Below are 19,581 nucleotides of genomic sequence, written 5' to 3' on the forward strand. Positions count from 1 at the left end.
TATATATAAATAGAAGTAAAAGTAGTGTTAGGGGACGATCGTTTTAACAAAAATCATTACGTAGTATATACACCTAACATTTTATTAATACACAAAACAAACTCGCTTTCTGCTGTGTGTCTAATGTGATGTCGTATATACTAATTCTTTAAAATATTTAGTTCCAGTATTGTACGCTTGTGAATATATAAAAAGATTTTTTATTGTAAGTGTACTATTAATAATTTGTATTGCTTCTATGGTTACCTATGGTTTACTCAGTTTAGTTTATTCTTATCCTTTTGTATTCTCATATGAATTTTCTTATGTGTTAGTACATTTTTATGTCATATAATCTAATGTATAATAAAGGCTTCCTGTTCAACTGTTGTCCGTGACATGGTTCAATTCACAACTCCGTGCTGCTACTGAGAATTCATAGATATACTCGTTAATTTTCACTGACCCGGTCTGAGATTTGAACCTAAGACCTCGTGATTGTTAGTCGTAGGAACTAGATACGAGATAAGAGGCACGAGGCATAAATCATAATTGATATTTGATAATTGTTGTTTCACCGGAAGAACCAACGTTTAATTGATTGTTATCTCACGATGTAGGTGTAACCTTCAAGGTATGAATCAGCTAATTACAACTGTGACTCACAAAGACCATATGAGGAACCATCTCGTCAATGCTATTAACATTTTATGGTGTAGTATGGACAGTGACAGTTGGTTTGTAACTTCCAATATTTCCATCTACGTATGTGTATCTTTACTGCGTGTGTTTGCTTCTCAGTTAAAGAACAGTCCAAAAATCATGAATAAATTAAATTATATTGCATTCCATTATTCAAGTTTCGGTATGATTTATAGTAAATACATATATATAAAAAGGCACAATGCTGTACCAATTGTTTGTCAACAGTACCTTCGTGTCCTTATGTAGAGACGAACTAATAAATTTACAAAATATTTGTAAATTTTTGATGTTACAGGTCGCTGTAACAAGTTGATCGAATAATATGATATACGTTTTTGGGATCAGGCAAAACGTGTCGCGTTGAAAATGCATCTGATATAAATAGAATTTATTTTAATTTTCCGAAAGCGAAAACGCGATGGCGAAATTGATGAAGTTAATAATATCCAACCCAAATTTATTTATGAACGAATATGTTGCAACTCCAAAAACCCTGACACGATAGCAGAATCGGTGTCTTCCGGCACGCGTCACAGGGGTTCAACATCTCCATTATCTAGCTGTTGATTGATAGCAGACTTCCGTGTATTCACGAATAAATTCCCTGCTAGTTTTGATACCCATCACCGTTTAAACTCGATACTAATCTCTAAACGCATCCACAAAGCATTATATCGTGTTACTAATTTATTGACTTACATCTTTATGTTGTATCACAACATGGAATAATATCGTCTAAAACATTTCGACGTAAGTTGAAAGTTTTTTTTATTTAATAAACGCCCTAACGCGGGTGTGTCGAGTCACTCGACCGGCAGGAACATTGCATTGTTTCCCTCCAACGCAGCCATGAAATCTGGAAGGCCTTTTGTAGACTCCCCATTGTTGAACTAACACAAACAAAGGCAGCAGCTTTTTTACAATTAAACAAATTCTTGATGATTTAACTCGCTCGTTTGCTGGTTTAAAACGATGTCCTTAGCGATAGGTACATACGAATGTGCTCCTGATGTTGTTTTAATAGATTCCATCGTGTTTGCCTTCGTAGCTTCAATTATTTGTTACTTAACGTACGTTATGCAAGCTTTGTTATTACGCCCCGAGTTCGGTGCACTTGCACTGTTTTGTTGATCAAATCATTTTACGCTTGTGTGTGTGTGTCATAATATTACAGCGCAGTCTCTTTATTTCCTTGTTGATGTTGTTTGTAATGCATTCATTTAGGTTTGTGCTTATTAATGAATTATACAGAAATATTACGCATTTACTAGTTGAATTTCTTAGTAAGTTGAAGTAGTAAATGCATAAATAAAATTATAGATCGTCATGAATATGTCACTACGGCAATATCCGTATAGATTTGTTACATAATTTACCGTAAATATATTTCTTTTACGAAGTTTATGCGCGGAAACCGGCTTGTGCATATTTCTTTGTTACAAATTCACAAACAACCAATAAAGAACTAAATAATTTGCAATGATAATAACAGTCCTGGCATGTGCATGATCGCTGCAGGCTATTACGATTATTATCAGCGCTTATTGCCGTCATAACTTACACTTCGCACTTGAATTATAAGTATTCGATTTATTTATTGACATTTCGTAATGAATTATTTATCCTATTCTATTAATACTAGTTCTGTTCTCGAAAGACTGATAAAACCACCGGTTCAACGAACCTGTTTTGTATGATATTTTACATCCTTTGCGTTTGGCAAATTATCAAATACCATGTATTTAAAGATTGACTTCATGTTAAGATCTTCTGATCCAGTTACGTTTAGCTATTTTTAATATGGTGACGTAACAAAATAAAACCTCTACTAAATTATAAAAAAAAAAAAAACAAGAACACGAATATCACGCTTATCAAGTTAATAGTCTGCTGAAATCTTTTCAGAAATACGCTGAATTATATAAGTTTTTTGTATATAACTTAAGTTTTTCAGTTAGGCATTACATAATAAGGTCTTATTTATAAGTGTAGATATGGTTTTGCAACTTTTAATTCATACATATAGTACTACTATTCGCCCGCGGTTTCACGTTTTAAGGTATTGGTTGTCATGTGTCAGGAAAAAATAGTAACCTATGTCCTTCCTTAGAGTTGAAGTTTGCTTCATATCAAATTTCATCAAATTCGGTTTAGCAGTTTGGTCGCGAAAGAGCGACAGACAGACAAAGTTACTTTCACATTTATAATATTGATATAGTTTCTTGAAGTTTTAATGTTGTTACTTGTATGGGAAAGCCTTTTAACGTCTTGAATGAAGTACTCACATTTCGGAACATTACGACATAATAATAAACCTTGTCGGCGGTTTAATGGATCATATTGAAGAATCAAAACATTCATACGCTGTTACGAGAGTGGAGAGTTGTCAACAGTTACACAATAAGGCCAAAGTTCTTTAAACCACTTAAGGTTCAGTTAAACATGGCGATGACGTATTGTGTGTTAACACAGTTTACAATGAGTCACGCGTCTGCTCCTGACGTATCGTCAGTCGGTTTGTTTAAGTCTGCGCCGGCTGGTGTGACCTGGATTGTTAACGGGTTAATGACTGGCCCTGACTCCTACAGCCTCCTGGGAAAGTTTCTTAACACTGCTCCTTGAATTTGTCATTACTGGTGCTTATTTCATTGATCATTTAACAAAACAATACTAATTGCATCTGATATGTTTACAACTAATTGTTTGAGAGAAAACTGCTTTGTTTATAATCCATAATAATTCAAGCTTTTAGCAATTGTTTCAACTATAAGAGCCTTTGAACAACGTGCTACAGATTTCTCTGAATATGTATAAATATTACGATTCATTTTGATATTATTTTATAATTAATTATAATATTTATATCTCAGTTTCCAAACCAGTAGAGCGTTAACGTAATAGTTTAACGATACAAAGGTTAAACTCAAGCACCATATTCTACCTGTTCGCTATCAGCAACCTAACTTGACCTTTGTAAGAATCGATATTACTTGGTCTACCTTTTTGAGAGCCCTGTGTGTATTATGTTGCTACGGAGTAATGATTTTGTGAAACAATGTTATAAACGTCGAAAACATATAAATAGATATATAAGAATCTTTGTCTAAAAATATTTTTAATAAGGTCATTATATTTCGTGAGTAACGTTAGCTATGTAAGTCTATTGATTATACTCGTAACATCAATGATTAAAGGTTTATTTATGTTTCCGATTTATTTGCCAAAATATAAAATACCCTTAACACAGACATTTTATCTACACTAAACCAATTCCAGTTAACGATCTCCACATGTACTTAAATCGTTTGTGTATGATTACCAAACTGAGAATAAATAAAGGGATTTAATCGACCTACTTCTCGGGACGGGTCGCAACCGAAATCCCGACGAAAAGGTTAAACTTCCCGCAGAACGAGTAACTATGCCCTGCGAAATGCTGCCAGGGTGTTGCACGAACGAACTTTATATTCGCAAATGTCTATACTTAACAGGTTCCAGAGCGAATTTTGCCGAATTACGGTCTCTGTTTCAATGCAAATGTATAGGATAGTAAAGGCAATGAGTTTGATGGATCGACAAATTAAATCTTTAAAGATTTCAGAAAACGTGATATTTATTATAAATCTCGGTGCGTATAAATTGTAGAAAGTAACGCAAAAAATGTCTGCCCTTCGCCACAATCGTGATGCGGCAAATTTAAAATAACCCAAAAAAATATTCTTGACGCTTTGCGTTATAATTTTATATCCAAATTTAGCCGGTAATGGATTTCATAAAATAAACGAATAAAAATATCTGTTCAAAAATAAAGTTTGAATTAGTTATATTTTAGGCTTCTTGTATAAAGGTTATGCTAGAAGATATATTTTATTTTATGTTATAACATGATTTAAAAGTCCTTATGAACCTACTTGTATAAAGAAAAATTATGTTTCTTAGATCTAGAGGCCTTATACCCTACGTAATATAAAGCTTATCTTCAAAATCAATATAGCTATCGGAATCTAACATCAATTGTCCACAAGTCGGTATCGTCGACGACATTGCTGACCGCAAACTATCCAGAATGGACCCTTCCCAACTTTGATGTCGGCAAACAACTTTTAGTCGTCCCTTTGAACTCGATATCGGTAGTTATAGTGCCTCAATAAAACATCTCGTGGAGTTTTAAATCTACAAAAGTACTTACAAGTTCGACATCCCTGTTAGTATTATGTGTGCTGGTACGGAACGGAAGTTGTAAATATTCGTTTCAGAATATACAGATGGCTTTCATTTAATTCCTCTTCTGCTCTCAAATTTGTTTATAAAGTGCGTTTTTCCTCGATCGAGTTGAATTATTTATAAAATGGCACTAATACTCGATGGCACGTGCATGGAGAACAATTATAGAATTAATTTTGTATGTTTGTCACGATTGCAGTACACCATGATTCATACAACGAGATCGAAAATTTAATCTAAGTTTTAGTTATCTTACAAATAATTTCAAATAAAATGAAATGTCTTGTCTTTGACTTTATTTTTAGAATATACATATTTTTGTTACTATTTTCACACTCACTATTTTTCACATTCATGAATACCAGAAGCACTGTATGTATAAAGTGCAATTGCTTCATGCCTCTCTAACCCCGCTAGAGGAAAAGTATCATACCTATGTAAGTATAATACAAACTGCGTAGAACTTCCCCTCTCTTTTATACCTTCATCATTCATTCATTTATGTTTCCGCGCTTTGCACTTTTTCTTTAACTTAACGCTAATGAGTTGCGGAACCATTTCTCTTTCGTATTTTTTTTTTCTTCTCAAACTTAACGATTGAAACTTCGCCGCGTGACTGTACTTTTTTTAAGTTACATTATTGATTTGCGTAAACAGTTTCAGGCGTTAAGGTTTTACGGTATTTTTAGCGTGTCATAGTGATAACGTATCAAATGGCAATGATGCGGCGAGCTTTTTATGATGACGGCGTTTAACCGTTTCTTGTTTACGTAACTTTATGTAATCGTTCAGCATATAATAATAAAGATATTTATACTTATAGGAAGGTTTTTAATAATGTGTTAGTCCAGGTGTATTAATTGATGTTTCTGTATTCAATTAAATCGAACGTATTGTTAATAACAAATTAAGATTCCATAAATAAGCAAATCATAGTATATTAAAGTTTACATGACGAAGAATAATGATAGTACCTGCTCGATTCTTGTCTAGTCTTGATTCCTATGAATCTTAACTAGTACATACTGGGTTCTAACCCATATTGTATTGTAAACACCTGCACTAGAAAGCTTTAATATACACATATATCGGATGATAGCGAATGCAAATAGAATCTACGTACCACGTTCACATCGTTTATATCGAGAATCTAGCGCGCTATATTTAGTTCAGAATTATTGGTACGAGTAAAATTAATAATTAAGCGTTTAAAATGATATATGTGTATAGCGTGATACCACTCGGTTCATCCACTGCATATTCAGGCTAACATTCTCGTTTGTAAATATATACTGTTTGCACTTCACTTTGCTTGTGAAACGTAAGCGAATATGTAAATATATGAAATAATTTTAGCTCCACTAATAAGCTGTGTTTGTTACCGATAAAGTTTTTTTTAGAAACTTTTTATGTAATATGTTTGTTAATGTTATTATTATTGGTTCACACAGAGAGTCTTTTTCGTGTTGGTTTATTTAGTACGATTATTGCACTATATATGTAGGTATACGGGATATGTAGATACTCGGTTTGGTATTATTATTAGAAATTGAAAGAAAAAAAAAAACCGTAAACTTACGTCTAGGCAATGACCTCTTCCTAAGCAGTAGTAAGCTTGGAGTGTTATCTATCATGCACGAATTGCGCTATAGTTTTCTTTACTGCTGGACACGAGATTGAACTTAACCACGAATTAAGCAAAACAACAACAGCCTGTAAATTTGCTGGGCTAAAGTTTGGAACATATTCCACCACGCTGTTCCAATGCGGGTTGGTGGAATACACATGTGGCAGAATTTCTATGAAATTTGTCACATGCAGGTTTCCTCACGATGTTTTCCTTTACCGCCGAGTATGAGATGAATTATAAAGACAAATTAAGCACATGAATCAGCGGTGCTTGCCTGGGTTTGAACCCGCAATCATCAGTTAAAATGCACACGTTCTAACCACTGGACCATCTCGACTCTATTTATCGAATAAGCACATGAAAACAAATCGGATTTGAGCCTGCGACTTCCGATTAAAATGTACGCATAGTAATCGCAGAGATTTCGCATTTCTTTAAACTACTATAGACTTTTAGAATATATGACTATGTATGTGAAAGTTATCTCAAAAACAAATACCCTGATCGTGTTACGTACTACTTTCTTGTTTCTCACTAAAGGTATACTACCAAAGTTTGAATCGTTTCGAAGTTTCGCTGCATTGCGTATAATAGTCGTAAAAATTACGCCCACGTAAGGAGTTGAGAAAAAGGGTGGAACACTTCTTGCGAAGTCGAAGTGCAATCTTACCGATCCATTACGGTACAGTTGCATAAGCATGTTCAAGTCTTTGATAGAACACGATATTTCTGTTGAAAATCTAATGTTATTGATATAATTTTTGAATATCGAACTCGTTTAATGTAAATATTTAAATAATTATTGTTTTGTAATGTCTAATGAATGTATTTTTTTTAAAGATTTTACAGTGACGGTGACGAATATTCATTATTCCAAGTTATTATGACTAAATATTTTTTTTTTTTTTTTTTTAAATAATAAGGGTTCGAAGAGATAAATTAATTCAAATATAGTGCTTATATTATATTTATTTTCATTTTTAATAATGGTAGATATACATAAATTACTTATCGATTATATTATTCAAATATTATAGATACAATATTTCGTTTGAAGTAGCATATATATGTAAAATTATTCTCAAGCCAAGGTATATAATGACGTATGTCATTACATATCTGATGAATCACTGATTTTATAGCCGTGTTAAATCTCGTTATTATACTGAATAACATCAATTGATGAATTAATGAATGGATACATTTTGTTTAAAAAAATACAAGCGTCTGACATTCATCGTATTTACCCATGTAGATTTATCGTAGATATAGATTTATTCTTTAATTAACATATGATAATATTTTTTACTTGGTTTTGTGAACAATTGGTACTGCTTTTTTCCGGTTGGACGGGTGAGTCAGCCAATGTAAATATCCACACATTAAATTATATTGGATTTATACTTTAAATATCATAAAACTTTTTAAGGGATTATGAAATTATAATTTTAAGTATGATTTTGAGATAAAGGTTTAAGTTAAGTGTCTTTCTGAGTCTGATGCAATTTTTTAAACTTTTTAAAGTGTCTTGAATCGTTTTATTTCTTTATATATATATGTAATAATGTTTATCTTTTGTAATACTACGCATCGGATTTATGATGTAGTTATTACATTAATATTTATTAATTGAAAATAATAAATACATATTAATGTAAATGTATGAAATCGTAAAATACATCCGATATAGTATTACGATATTATTGCACAGGTAATGGATATCGCATACAATTGTATTTTGATATCTACTAATGAAACCACTGCCGTCGCAAGGTCGTTGGTCATGCGATTCATTTCCGCAACCCGATACTTTTATGTACGATGAAATGTTTCTTTGATATTTATTGTAGTTCCATACTGTTATGAATTAAATGAACACTACGTCTAAAGAAATCAAGAGCAGATTAGTGAACTATGTGATAATTACAAATTAGAAAATAGATTATTGCAAATAACAACTATTATTTTAAGTATATGTGTTACAATACAGTAATTTTATACTTGTTAAAACTTTATAACAAACAAACCTTCAAATCTGTTTTGTTCCTCGAGGGTTGAAATAAAAAAAATAATCGGATTTCTCTCTCGTGACTCAAAATATCAAATTTCATCTAAATCGATTCGGTTTAAGCGTGAAGAGGTAACAGACAGAGTTACTTTCGCATTTATAACATTAGTAAGTATTATTACATCACTTACCAGCTACTTAATAGATAAGAAAGATAAACGTGGAAAGAAAGATCATAGGGTCTATATAATTAATAAGTAAAAAAACAGCGTTTAAATTTTATACTATCTATTTTTATCGAAGGAAAAAGATTCTTTAATGCAGTTTTTATTTGTGCCAATATTGCACAGTTTATTTCGCTAATGTCACGTGCGAGTAAAGCATTTAAAAGTAAGTTAATATGTTTGTCTTAAATTAACGTATTAATTTTATAGTGAAATTTAGTATTAACTCGACAATTTAAAACTATAGCCTTATACTAAAAGTACCCTTGTGTAGAATATAAATTAAATTTATTAATATTAAACCAAATAATAATAAATCACGTTAGCGATGTCACTGGAGCAATGATATAGCTAACATAATTGGTTTATAAACAACCCTTTGTGCTCATAAATTGTTATACTGCACATACACTGCGCAAGTTTCGTTCTACAATAAAACATTCATGTTATGTCTTGACCTTAGGTCGAATAGTTGCCGAGTTTATGAGTCACGTAGCCACAACGCTCTCCGTACTATGACTCAAGTATTTGAAACCTTTTGTCGAGAATGTGTCCTTTAAGAGTACTAAGAATCAAAAATATATTAATATTATATTTCGTGTTAAAACATTTTCAGAGAAAACATGTTATTCTAACTACCACAACTCCGAATATAAAGCTAATACCCTATTACAAGTTACTAAGTAGCTTTATTGAACTCGATAGTGTAACTGTTGCATTCATAATATTTTTACTTTTTAGAATGTTAGTAATCATGAAATTATTAGTATGGCCACAATAGAATGCAAGCGGTATTTAATCTTAACCAGCGGCAATTATAACTAAATTACCGTGTCAAATTCATTGACAATGACAATGCCTCGGCGAATCAAGTTCACGATATGTTAATTTTAACTTCGAGACAAAGAACTTATCTCTAAACGAAAATAACAAGTTCATTACTTGACTGCATTATGTATTGACAACAAAGAGATTGAAATGGCTAAAAATATGCTTACAGTATGTTCACAATTTGCAAAGTTATGTTATTTTCACACACATGAAGATATAAAATGAGGCATGTGAAACGCATAACCTATTTTAATATGATAATGTATTAATAACAAAGCGCTACGTATGTATGATATTTTGATTCGATAAAATGGGTAAACCTCATAATAATATCCCTCGCGAAAACTCAATATTCCCTGACAAATAGCTCGCGTTTGTCAAATGTGACACGAGGAAGTCGAGATAGATGAGTTACAGCGATAAAATCGATACCGGAATTGGGAATCGCTTGAATATAAGAAACAATGCAATCTATCTAATTGCATCTCGACGGAATGGAACCGGTATTATTGGCACGCATACATGCACGTCCATTGTTTACCCATACTATAAGACGGTCTTATCGCATCCGCTCTCCGCACGTGCTCCAACACGACTCGACTCTAATCCCTTAATCCTATCCGGAAAATATCCAAGAGCCTTTGTTTTTTTGATCATATTTGCACGAGGCACGAACTGTTTGCAAGAATTATCGCCCGTGTGAACACTGTGATATTTTAATAGAGTTATCTGATATCTGCCTCTCCGCTGGGACGGCGGATTACTCGTCGCGCTCTCGTATCGCTTAATTAACGCGTTTCGAAGTGAGAACTATATCAGGTGAATAGCGAAGATTCTCGCAAGAGCTGGGTTTCTATTACAGCCGGGAGCGTCAGTTGCCGTCTCCTTAATATCCGTTGTGCTCCAGAAAATCGGTTACTCGGTGGCGGCAGACGAGACGGGCGTCGGTGACAAAAGATAAGCTGAGCAATTTGTCTCGGATTGTGTTTTGAATTTCGTAGACAGGCTGAATTCACTCGAGTTTACACCGCACTTGCATCCCTTTGCCGGAATTGTGAGTAAGTTACATTTGAGTCAGGCCAGCTTTTGCTTGAAGTTTTACATCATATTTAAACCAGTTTATATACCTGAATTTCTTCGTAGAGCATATTTTAATATTCCTCATTTAAATATTTAAGATAGTGTAACTATTATTATGATTAATCTCGGTTAGATACGGAATATAATGAGTTTTGTTAAGGTTTCGTAACACTGTTTCGAATAATTTATTCGTCCGTGATAACTTATTATAATAAATTATGAATAAATACATACATAATACGTCTTCAGCTATCGAGCTTGCTAATAGTTGACGCTACAGTCCATTTAAGTTAGAGAGTTACAAGTTGAAACTAATAAGAGATCTAAACTGCTCAGGGCATTATAAACACCTGTTAATTTTTTTTTCGATATTATAAAAAACACGTAGCGTTTTATTTAACCCACTGAAAGCCAATTCATACTAATTATAAATGCGAAAGTCTGTCTGTCTCGCTCTCACCCCAAAACTACTGAACCGATTTACTACACAAATAGTCTAGAGTCTGAGAAAGACACAGGCTACTTTTTAACTTGAAAAATATTTTGTAAACAAAGAGGTCTGACATCAATGTAATATTTTAAGTTAATTTGAAAATATATTAATATATCCGCGGGTGTCAGCTAGTACAGTATATATTTCACGGAATGATATATAGAATAGATTTAATAAAGCTAAGTAGTGTGGGTGTTAGTTTACACAAGAATTAATCCATATCAACGCGTCCTGTTGTCCTGCGACAAAGGTTTGTTGCCGCAAAATATCTGGCTTTTATAGCTACTTATTTTCATCCCTTTACGAAATAGAACGGCCTTTTATACTTCGAAAATATTGCGCTCTATCTCTAATACTGTGAGATGTATTATACACACTTTATTATTGCATTTGTATTAAACAATGTCGTTTTCAGTTCATGCTTCCTTTTTTCTATTTTGAAACAAAAAATTCGTATCATAGTAGTAGAGGATGAAAGGCTGATGATGGCTACTAGTGCTTTACTAACATGATTAATGCTGATAAAACCCCAATATATATTGCAATAATAAAATACTAGAGTGTAATATACCGAAAAGTTACATGCATTTTTGTCATGTAAACAAGACAAATTGGGATGAATGCGACAGCTTTAGTTGAATTTATTTTACAAATTTATCGTTCTGTATCAAAAGAAAATAATATATTTATTAAAAATTTAAAACAATTAAAAATTCCAATTTGCTATTTGCATGAAAACATACATATATGTATATTCGAATCATATTATACCAGATAGTTGATTAAATGTTGATTAAATACAAAAAACTAGTCATGCAATTAAGATCAATAAAACACTAATTTTTTATCACTGTATATTTATTATTATTCTTTTTAATATTTATGTATTACCCTATGACTTACTTTTTTAACAGTATCGTGTGGATTATTTTTTATTATACCCATGCGAATACGAGTAAAAAAGTAAGTAATTAAGCTTAGCCCGTAAATGTTCTACTTGTGGGCTAAGGCCTTCTTTCCTTTAGAGGAGAGAAGGCTATAATAATTAATTATAGCTAATGTAAGTAATAAAATGAACATTCCATTTAAACTTTACATTACAGATGATATAAATGGCTCTGACCTTACTATTGTATATAAACTAATAGTAATCTATTCGTAATATGTATATCCAAGCTACAAACTTAACCTATATGAAATATCTCACAAAATGGCAGTTGCGTCGTAAAGATTTTTGTAAATAATATATTATTATCATTTAATTTTATTTTACATTTAATAATGACGTCACACATGTGTGCGGAAATATATTGAGGTCAATGGGGTTTCATTTGTTTCAAATTAATTAACATGTAACAGGAAAATGTGATAAATAATACGTCCTTTATTTGTTACAGCAACAAAAGACGAGTCAGAAGTTGAAGGGGAGTGTCGGGGTCGACAAAACGGTGGCGGCGGTGCGCGCGGCAAATTACCCTACAACGGATACTCGGAAGAGTGCCTCGATCGACTAGAGCCCAACGGCAACATACCTAATGATAAGGATTCCCATTATGGTGAGTGTACACTTGAAGCTCAACCTCATATGGGAAGTTGAAACAGAAGTTTACCGAAAGTTGCTGATAACAACACGATTGTGTAATTCTTAGGCACATAAGTGTAGCTTAAGATAAGATATTATTTTTATAACAGTACTTCTACTAGAACTGTAAGGAATATTCTAATGTGTATGAGGATTCTCATTAATAAAATGTTATAGATAGAAAATCGAATTAAAAAGCTTTATTAGTTTTTTACTTGCTTATTGCACTGAAAAAAAAAGCAGGTTACACATTGATTATTATTTCACCTATCGTATGTACGAATCGTACTTTGAATTATTTAGGTATTCTTAGTTTATTCGACGATAATGCTATTATTAGGGTCGTAATGCCGGAACAATGTACTTCATCCCAAGCCTCAAACAGTCGAACTATCCACCGCAACACGTGTGATATTCAACACGCCGACCTTTGTACTTGCACACAGACCGCATAACATTGATAAGTAGCTAGCAATGATCCATTGTAGACTCGTATCACAATATCCAGCATCGTGTTTCAATTCGAACATTCTGCTTCTGCACATTTGCGAAGGTCGGAGATTCCCATAGGCATTCGAGCCGGTTGTGTCATTAAGTACAGCTTGCTGAGAGCTACCTAGGGGATTTACTATTATTAGTGTCAGGAAATATATTTCGCTAGTTTAGAGACACAAGTACTCGTATCTGTATTTAGTTAAACGATGCAGTAGATGAATTATTCTTATCTAAATCCAGTCTCTTGACATTTATTACTCCTTGTAATTCCTTTATTATCTTGTTAAATGATTTATCCTTATACAGACGATTCATATCATTAACATGTTTACGATTTCCAGTATTTTTAAATGACTTCTAATTCTATTTCGTATGGAATTTGATGATTGTTGTTTTGTTCTTATTGCACCCAATTGGTGCCAACAATTGTGTTGGCCTTTGATTTTGGTCATTGTTAATTTTATATTTGAAACATTCAAGCACTTTTTTGATTAAAAAAATATAATTAAAAAGTGTCTACTTCTTTTTTTTGTAATTAAAAACTTATTCAACTTTTCTCAATTTTTGAAGTCGATATTTTTTTAGCAAAGAAGCACCGGATTCGTTATGCGTTAATGGGATCGTTATGCAGCGCTTCAAGCTCTTACTCCGCTAATTAGACAGCTATAGCCGAACCCATTACAGCGGCGCGGTGAATAGCTATCAATGATGACGTCATCCATTTCTGGTTATCATGTTACAAAATAATTTCTTTGAAGCTCCACAGCGAAGTGAACATCGGATACATAATTTTTAATAATTTTAATATCCTGCCAATTAGACATTTTTATATTTATACTTCATTAAAAACTAGATAAAGATTCTAAATTTAAATAGTTTTGATGTTTGATGAGGTTTGATGGGATTTTAGGTGATATCGACTCGTTTATCATGATGGCATGTTGATGGCAATGATCATGAATCCATTAGTCTCTTGTTGCATGGTGTGTATTCTGTACATAAATGTACTTCGTTGGATCGATTTCGATGTAGTTTTTTGTGTATTTATATAGTGGGTTTTGGGTGGCGTAGACTGCATCCTGATGCAGTCTAAGTAATAAACATAAACCACAATAAACCAAATACCTGTATTTGGTTTATTGTGGTTTATGTTTATTGCATATGGTATTAAGTGGGGCTGCGATTGGTATGTAAATAAAAATATCATTGATTTTCCCCCTGACAAAACTGTTAGATAATAGTACTATAACAATTCAATTTTATAGAGGAAACTAGTTATGTGTTAAATATGTATTGGTTTTCTTCAATTATAAATTCTTTCAATCTATCAATGGTCGATGTTGTACAACCGCCGGGCATCCCTATTCAGCGCCTTCATTTCAAATTGAGAATTAAATTATGAAATCGCACTGTATATTGATGAGGATATCTTTGATTACAAACACTTATGTGTATACGAATCTACAATACGCACGGTAAACGAGTCAACCGTTCAACCGTGTACGTTCGGATAAACAGACGGTTGGGCGATTTACATTGTTGATGACAATTTACGTGATACAACGCACGAATGCATCTGAGAACACAAATCACTAGGCGTTTGTCGTGTATCGATCGCGCTTGAACTGCAATTCTATAATCTCTGAAAATATTGAATTACATTTAATTCAATTGTTCGTAAGCATATTCATGAAATATAACTTTTAAAATAGGTCTATTTTTGATATATTACAGTATCGTTTTGGAAGATAAGGAAAAGTCCATCCGATCTATCTCTCTTTCTCTCTTGTCTCTCTGCCTCTTTCTATTGTATACGATTTTATTTTTTATTATTTTTGCTTTTATTTCAAATGAGATATTTAATAACAACTTTGTCATTTATTTACTCTCAAATGTTGTTAATTGATTTTATCGTGTCTGTTATTTAAGACATAATATAAAGCGAAAGAAACCTCTTTCCAACCGGGTATCCCAAGACACTTCTCGTTTGCATCTCCACTGACAAGCTGTCCGGGCCTCTGTTGTATTATATGTTTTTACTTTTTTAGTTTAATGTACTTTGCTGTGGTTATTTTTATAACCAGGCAGCATCACAATTAAATTTTGTGGTATTTTAGTGTCGAAAGTTACCCATTAAAATTGAGAGGAGCAGTTTTTTAAAGTTTTAAGAATTTGAATTGAATTAAATGAAAACTTAATTAGGTGCTTGTTTGAATTTTCGTATAGAATTTAAACAAAATTGTTAACAATTTTCATACTATAAAAATATACTACTTAATGATCTTAACTTCTTTCCCGCTGTAGGCCTTTGTGGAGACTCATTAGAGCGGTTACCACCGCACTATTCTACCGCTTTACAGCATTACTTTGTATTACAATGTTACGGTTGAATGAAGCAGTTTAATTATGTTTCACGTACTACCTAAGTGGATCATCCTAGTTCCATGTTAGTGGCGCCATGGATCACAAATGACAGCGGCGATGTATATCTATTACCATATTTCATAGCGTCTCACAATCCATAGATTGATCCGGTTCAGTGAGAGCCTAAATAATAATAGTAAATTTCCCACTGCTGGACTAAGTCCTCCTCTCCCATTAAGGAGAGGTTTTGGAATATATTCCACAACGCTATCCCAATGGGGGTTGGTGGAATACACACGTTCAGGCAGGTTTCCCCACGATGTTTTCCTTCTTCGCCGAGCACGAGATGAATTATATATAAACACAAATTAAGCACATATATGTAGAGGTGCTTGCCTGGATTTGAACCCTAAATCATCGGTTAAGGTGCACGGCTTCTAACCACTAAGCCATCTCAGCTCATTTATCAGATCAGGTTCCATCAACGTTAATTATAACTAATAATAATAAAAAATTCTTAAATTGAACTTTAAACAAGATACGCGATCTTAAAAATATATTCATTCTGAATCATCGCGCATGTGGTTTTTTATCTCTTTAAATAAATGCTTCCAAACATACGCCGGTACCCACACTGACATTCTGACATCGCTTGCGCGAGGTTGACACGAGTAAATAAACCGCCTACATAAATATTTATGAAACGAAGTACGGAAAGGAGTGTTTTTTAAGTCTGTTCGGTTTTTAATTCTTTGCTTCCGAAAATTGTATGCCTTTAAAATCTTATGTTTTTAATTAAAAAAGTAACTAATCTAAGAATAAATGTTAACAATTTTAATATATAATAGTTATGTAAAAGTAATAGCTTTTAAATGTTACACAATTAGGTAAATAGGTTTCCTTCTAATGAGGCTTTTGGAGGTTACTTCAAACTTAGTTTGTAACCAAATGACAAAAATCCATGATGTTATATGTCCAAAGTTATATTATTTTATTAGTGTACTATATGCATAAGAATGGCCGAACTTCGACCACTGTGGACAGAGATAAAATATTCGTAGAAAAAATTATAGTCGAAAAGTATGTGATCAGATCCACGATCTTACTTCCGAGTATTTTAACAAAAAAACCAGATATTTTTTTATTCCAATAAAAACATTCGAAATTAGATTAAAAAGAGAGTCAGCCAGTCAGTTTCCTAGACCGATAGTTCTTTTCATTCGTTGTCTACCACAAATAACATTTTACTTATGTAAATTATATAATCATAATTGTGATATAATTAAACTAATGAGTTAGAAATTTCACACCATCTTCTATGACTTTAATACGAGTTTTTTTTAAATTTACAAATTATATTTAAAAAAAAAACATTAAAAAAAAACTTAACGTAATAAATCTGTTTACGAGTATTTATTTGATACATCGTACAAAATTTAAGCTTGATCTGATGGGTCGATCCGGCTTTAAATTCAGTCGCTAGAATGACCCAAACACATTAACGGCTAAAATTAATTAAAAACTTGTAAGTATTTGAAATTTACGAGAATTTTTGTTTTTTATACGTAAATGACAAATGTATTTTTTTATTCATTTTAAGTAAAATATTCTCTCGTCCGTTTGGCATTTGTTTATCATATGAATAAATAAAATAAAAAATTGGTCGCTATTGTTTCAGCGGCAAACAAAACACTCGGCAAACAATATTCGTTTCACAGAAGGGAATCTCTAAAACATGAATAAACAAGTAATATAGAGGGAAGTGTTTGTGTTTCGGACACAGATTTACACGTCACAGCCCCTGGGCCTTCATAATTCTTATTAATATTTCGTATATGTAACAATAAATGTTTTAACAGCTGGAGCAGATATCTTCATCTATCTACACATATAATAAAATCGGAGTGTCTGTTTGTAATATTAAAATAGCCTTTTTTACTTAATGCATATAAACTTATACACGGTACGTATACTAAAATATCATATTTTTTGCAATTTTTGTCTATTTGTCTGTGTGCCTGTTCCGGCTTATCTCTGGAACGACTGGACCGCTTTTGACGGGATTTTCACTGGCAGATAACTGATATAATGGGGAGTAACTTAGGCTACAATTTTTTTTGTTATATATTAATATAGTTGCAGTGCTTGTATGGTCGAACGTTCGATAGATAGCCACGTTACGTCAGGTTAGAAGGGTAGTGTAAGTAGTGTTTTAGTCTGTAACTAAAACACTACGACCATATACGGTCAAACTATATGAAACATATAAATATTAAGTTACACGCTTGTTATGCCGCAAGGCACATTTATAAAATTATTTAATTTAAAATTATAATACGTTTCATTCAAGTAGGTTTGTTTGAAAGAGGTAAATCATTTCTGAGTAATTTTAAATTCGGTTAAACGTAAACGTACTAACCAGTTTTTCGATATAAATTATTCGGAGAAGAACCGGCATAATACTCGGTAATTACATTTCACTGTATTTATTGTTTTTAATTAATAAATTTACGAGAAAACATATTGTTATGAGTGAGAGATATGAAATTCCATTTGAAACAACATGATATATATGTTTTTTAATTAAATGACAAAATTAAATCAAAGTAATACGAGACAATTTCGTGTATACTAATATAAAGTTACTCGAACAATATAATTAACGTAGTAATTAGTTCCTTCTAAATCAACAAAGATAATGCAATAGTCAAATTTACCCTCGAGCGGTTTCGGGAAGCGTCGTCTGATACTCGGGTACCCATCTACTTGTATTTAATTGGGCCTTTAATTGAATAACGTAATGCATGAAATTCAGGGTATTAATCATGTTACTCCGCACATAACTATGTGCGAAACTTCTACTGAATATACATTTTGATTAAATGTTGAACGTGTCTACATCTTGTATGCATAAAATGATTGGGGTCGATGTGTAATCGATTAACATTTCGTATGATACTAATACTAGTTATCGGATCGAAATTCGCTTTTAATGGTGTGTTGACATTATTATATTAAAATATTTTGTAATACATAAATGTTGTAATCAATCATAGTAATCCCGCCTCTGTCGTTCCCACTTTGCGCACTTCAATCACCCGGAGGGAATACATCATATCGAAATTAACCTAAACAATTTTAAGTTAACTACAAATTAAAAAACATATTTATGTATAGTAATTATTAATAGATAGTAATTAACTTTTTTTACTAAATCGTTTATTTTAATCCCGTGCGGTGTTCTCAGCAAAGCACTCCTTTGGAGAAAAACTTAGGTCGATTCGGTTTCAAGAGTTCTGAATTGAATAAAGTTTTTTTAGTAAGGAATTACTAAGAACTCTGAATAGCGGAGAACCTATAAATCGATCGTTATGGCCGGCAAGCACATAAATGACAAATATTATATTTGAAATCCATATTTTGTATTAAACTCTGGTGGTCAATGTAATTTGTAAGAAATATCATATCGTAAAATTTTTGCATAAAAAATATCTTTATTTTTTATTAATCGCTTGAATCATATTTTACCTTCCCTTCGTACCTGAAATGACAAATGGCAAATGTCCAAATGTCCATTTTAATTACGGAAATGTCACCGAAAACGAACGGCCGGCTGAAATTGACTGTCGCTTTAGGGCCCAATAAACATTTTTATTCTCTTCTATGAATTACGATACCAACGAATCCCGCGTGTACGTCACGTGCCGCATAACGAACGTCAAAAGACCATAGAGGCCGTAAAATGAAGCCGCGATAACCAAATGTCAGGAAATAATATATGTAAGCTCTTGCCTTTGGAACTAATTTACTAATTTATTGGGCGCGACGACGATTAACTTTCAAGTTCGTATATTAATTCAATAAATGCATATGCACCCGACACTGTAGTGTCGGGTGCAGATAAGAGTTTCACCTTAACTTTTTAAGTATTGTTAGATGACCATAGTGTATGAACTGTAAAATTGT

General features: G+C 32.5%; 1 protein-coding gene across 3 annotated transcripts in view; it reads left to right on the forward strand.

Moving 5' to 3' along the window:
• LOC124536019 (cyclin-dependent kinase 14) overlaps positions 1 to 19,581 on the forward strand; it is a 73,813-nt gene that overhangs the window by 35,779 nt on the left and 18,453 nt on the right. For all 3 annotated transcript variants that reach the window (XM_047112399.1, XM_047112401.1, XM_047112400.1), the window contains exon 3: positions 12,572 to 12,730. In XM_047112399.1, coding sequence (XP_046968355.1) covers positions 12,572 to 12,730 — 159 coding nt within the window. The remainder of the gene's footprint in view (positions 1 to 12,571; positions 12,731 to 19,581) is intronic.

Source organism: Vanessa cardui, chromosome 16 (genome assembly GCF_905220365.1).
Source record: "Vanessa cardui chromosome 16, ilVanCard2.1, whole genome shotgun sequence".
NCBI lineage: Eukaryota > Metazoa > Arthropoda > Insecta > Lepidoptera > Nymphalidae > Vanessa > Vanessa cardui.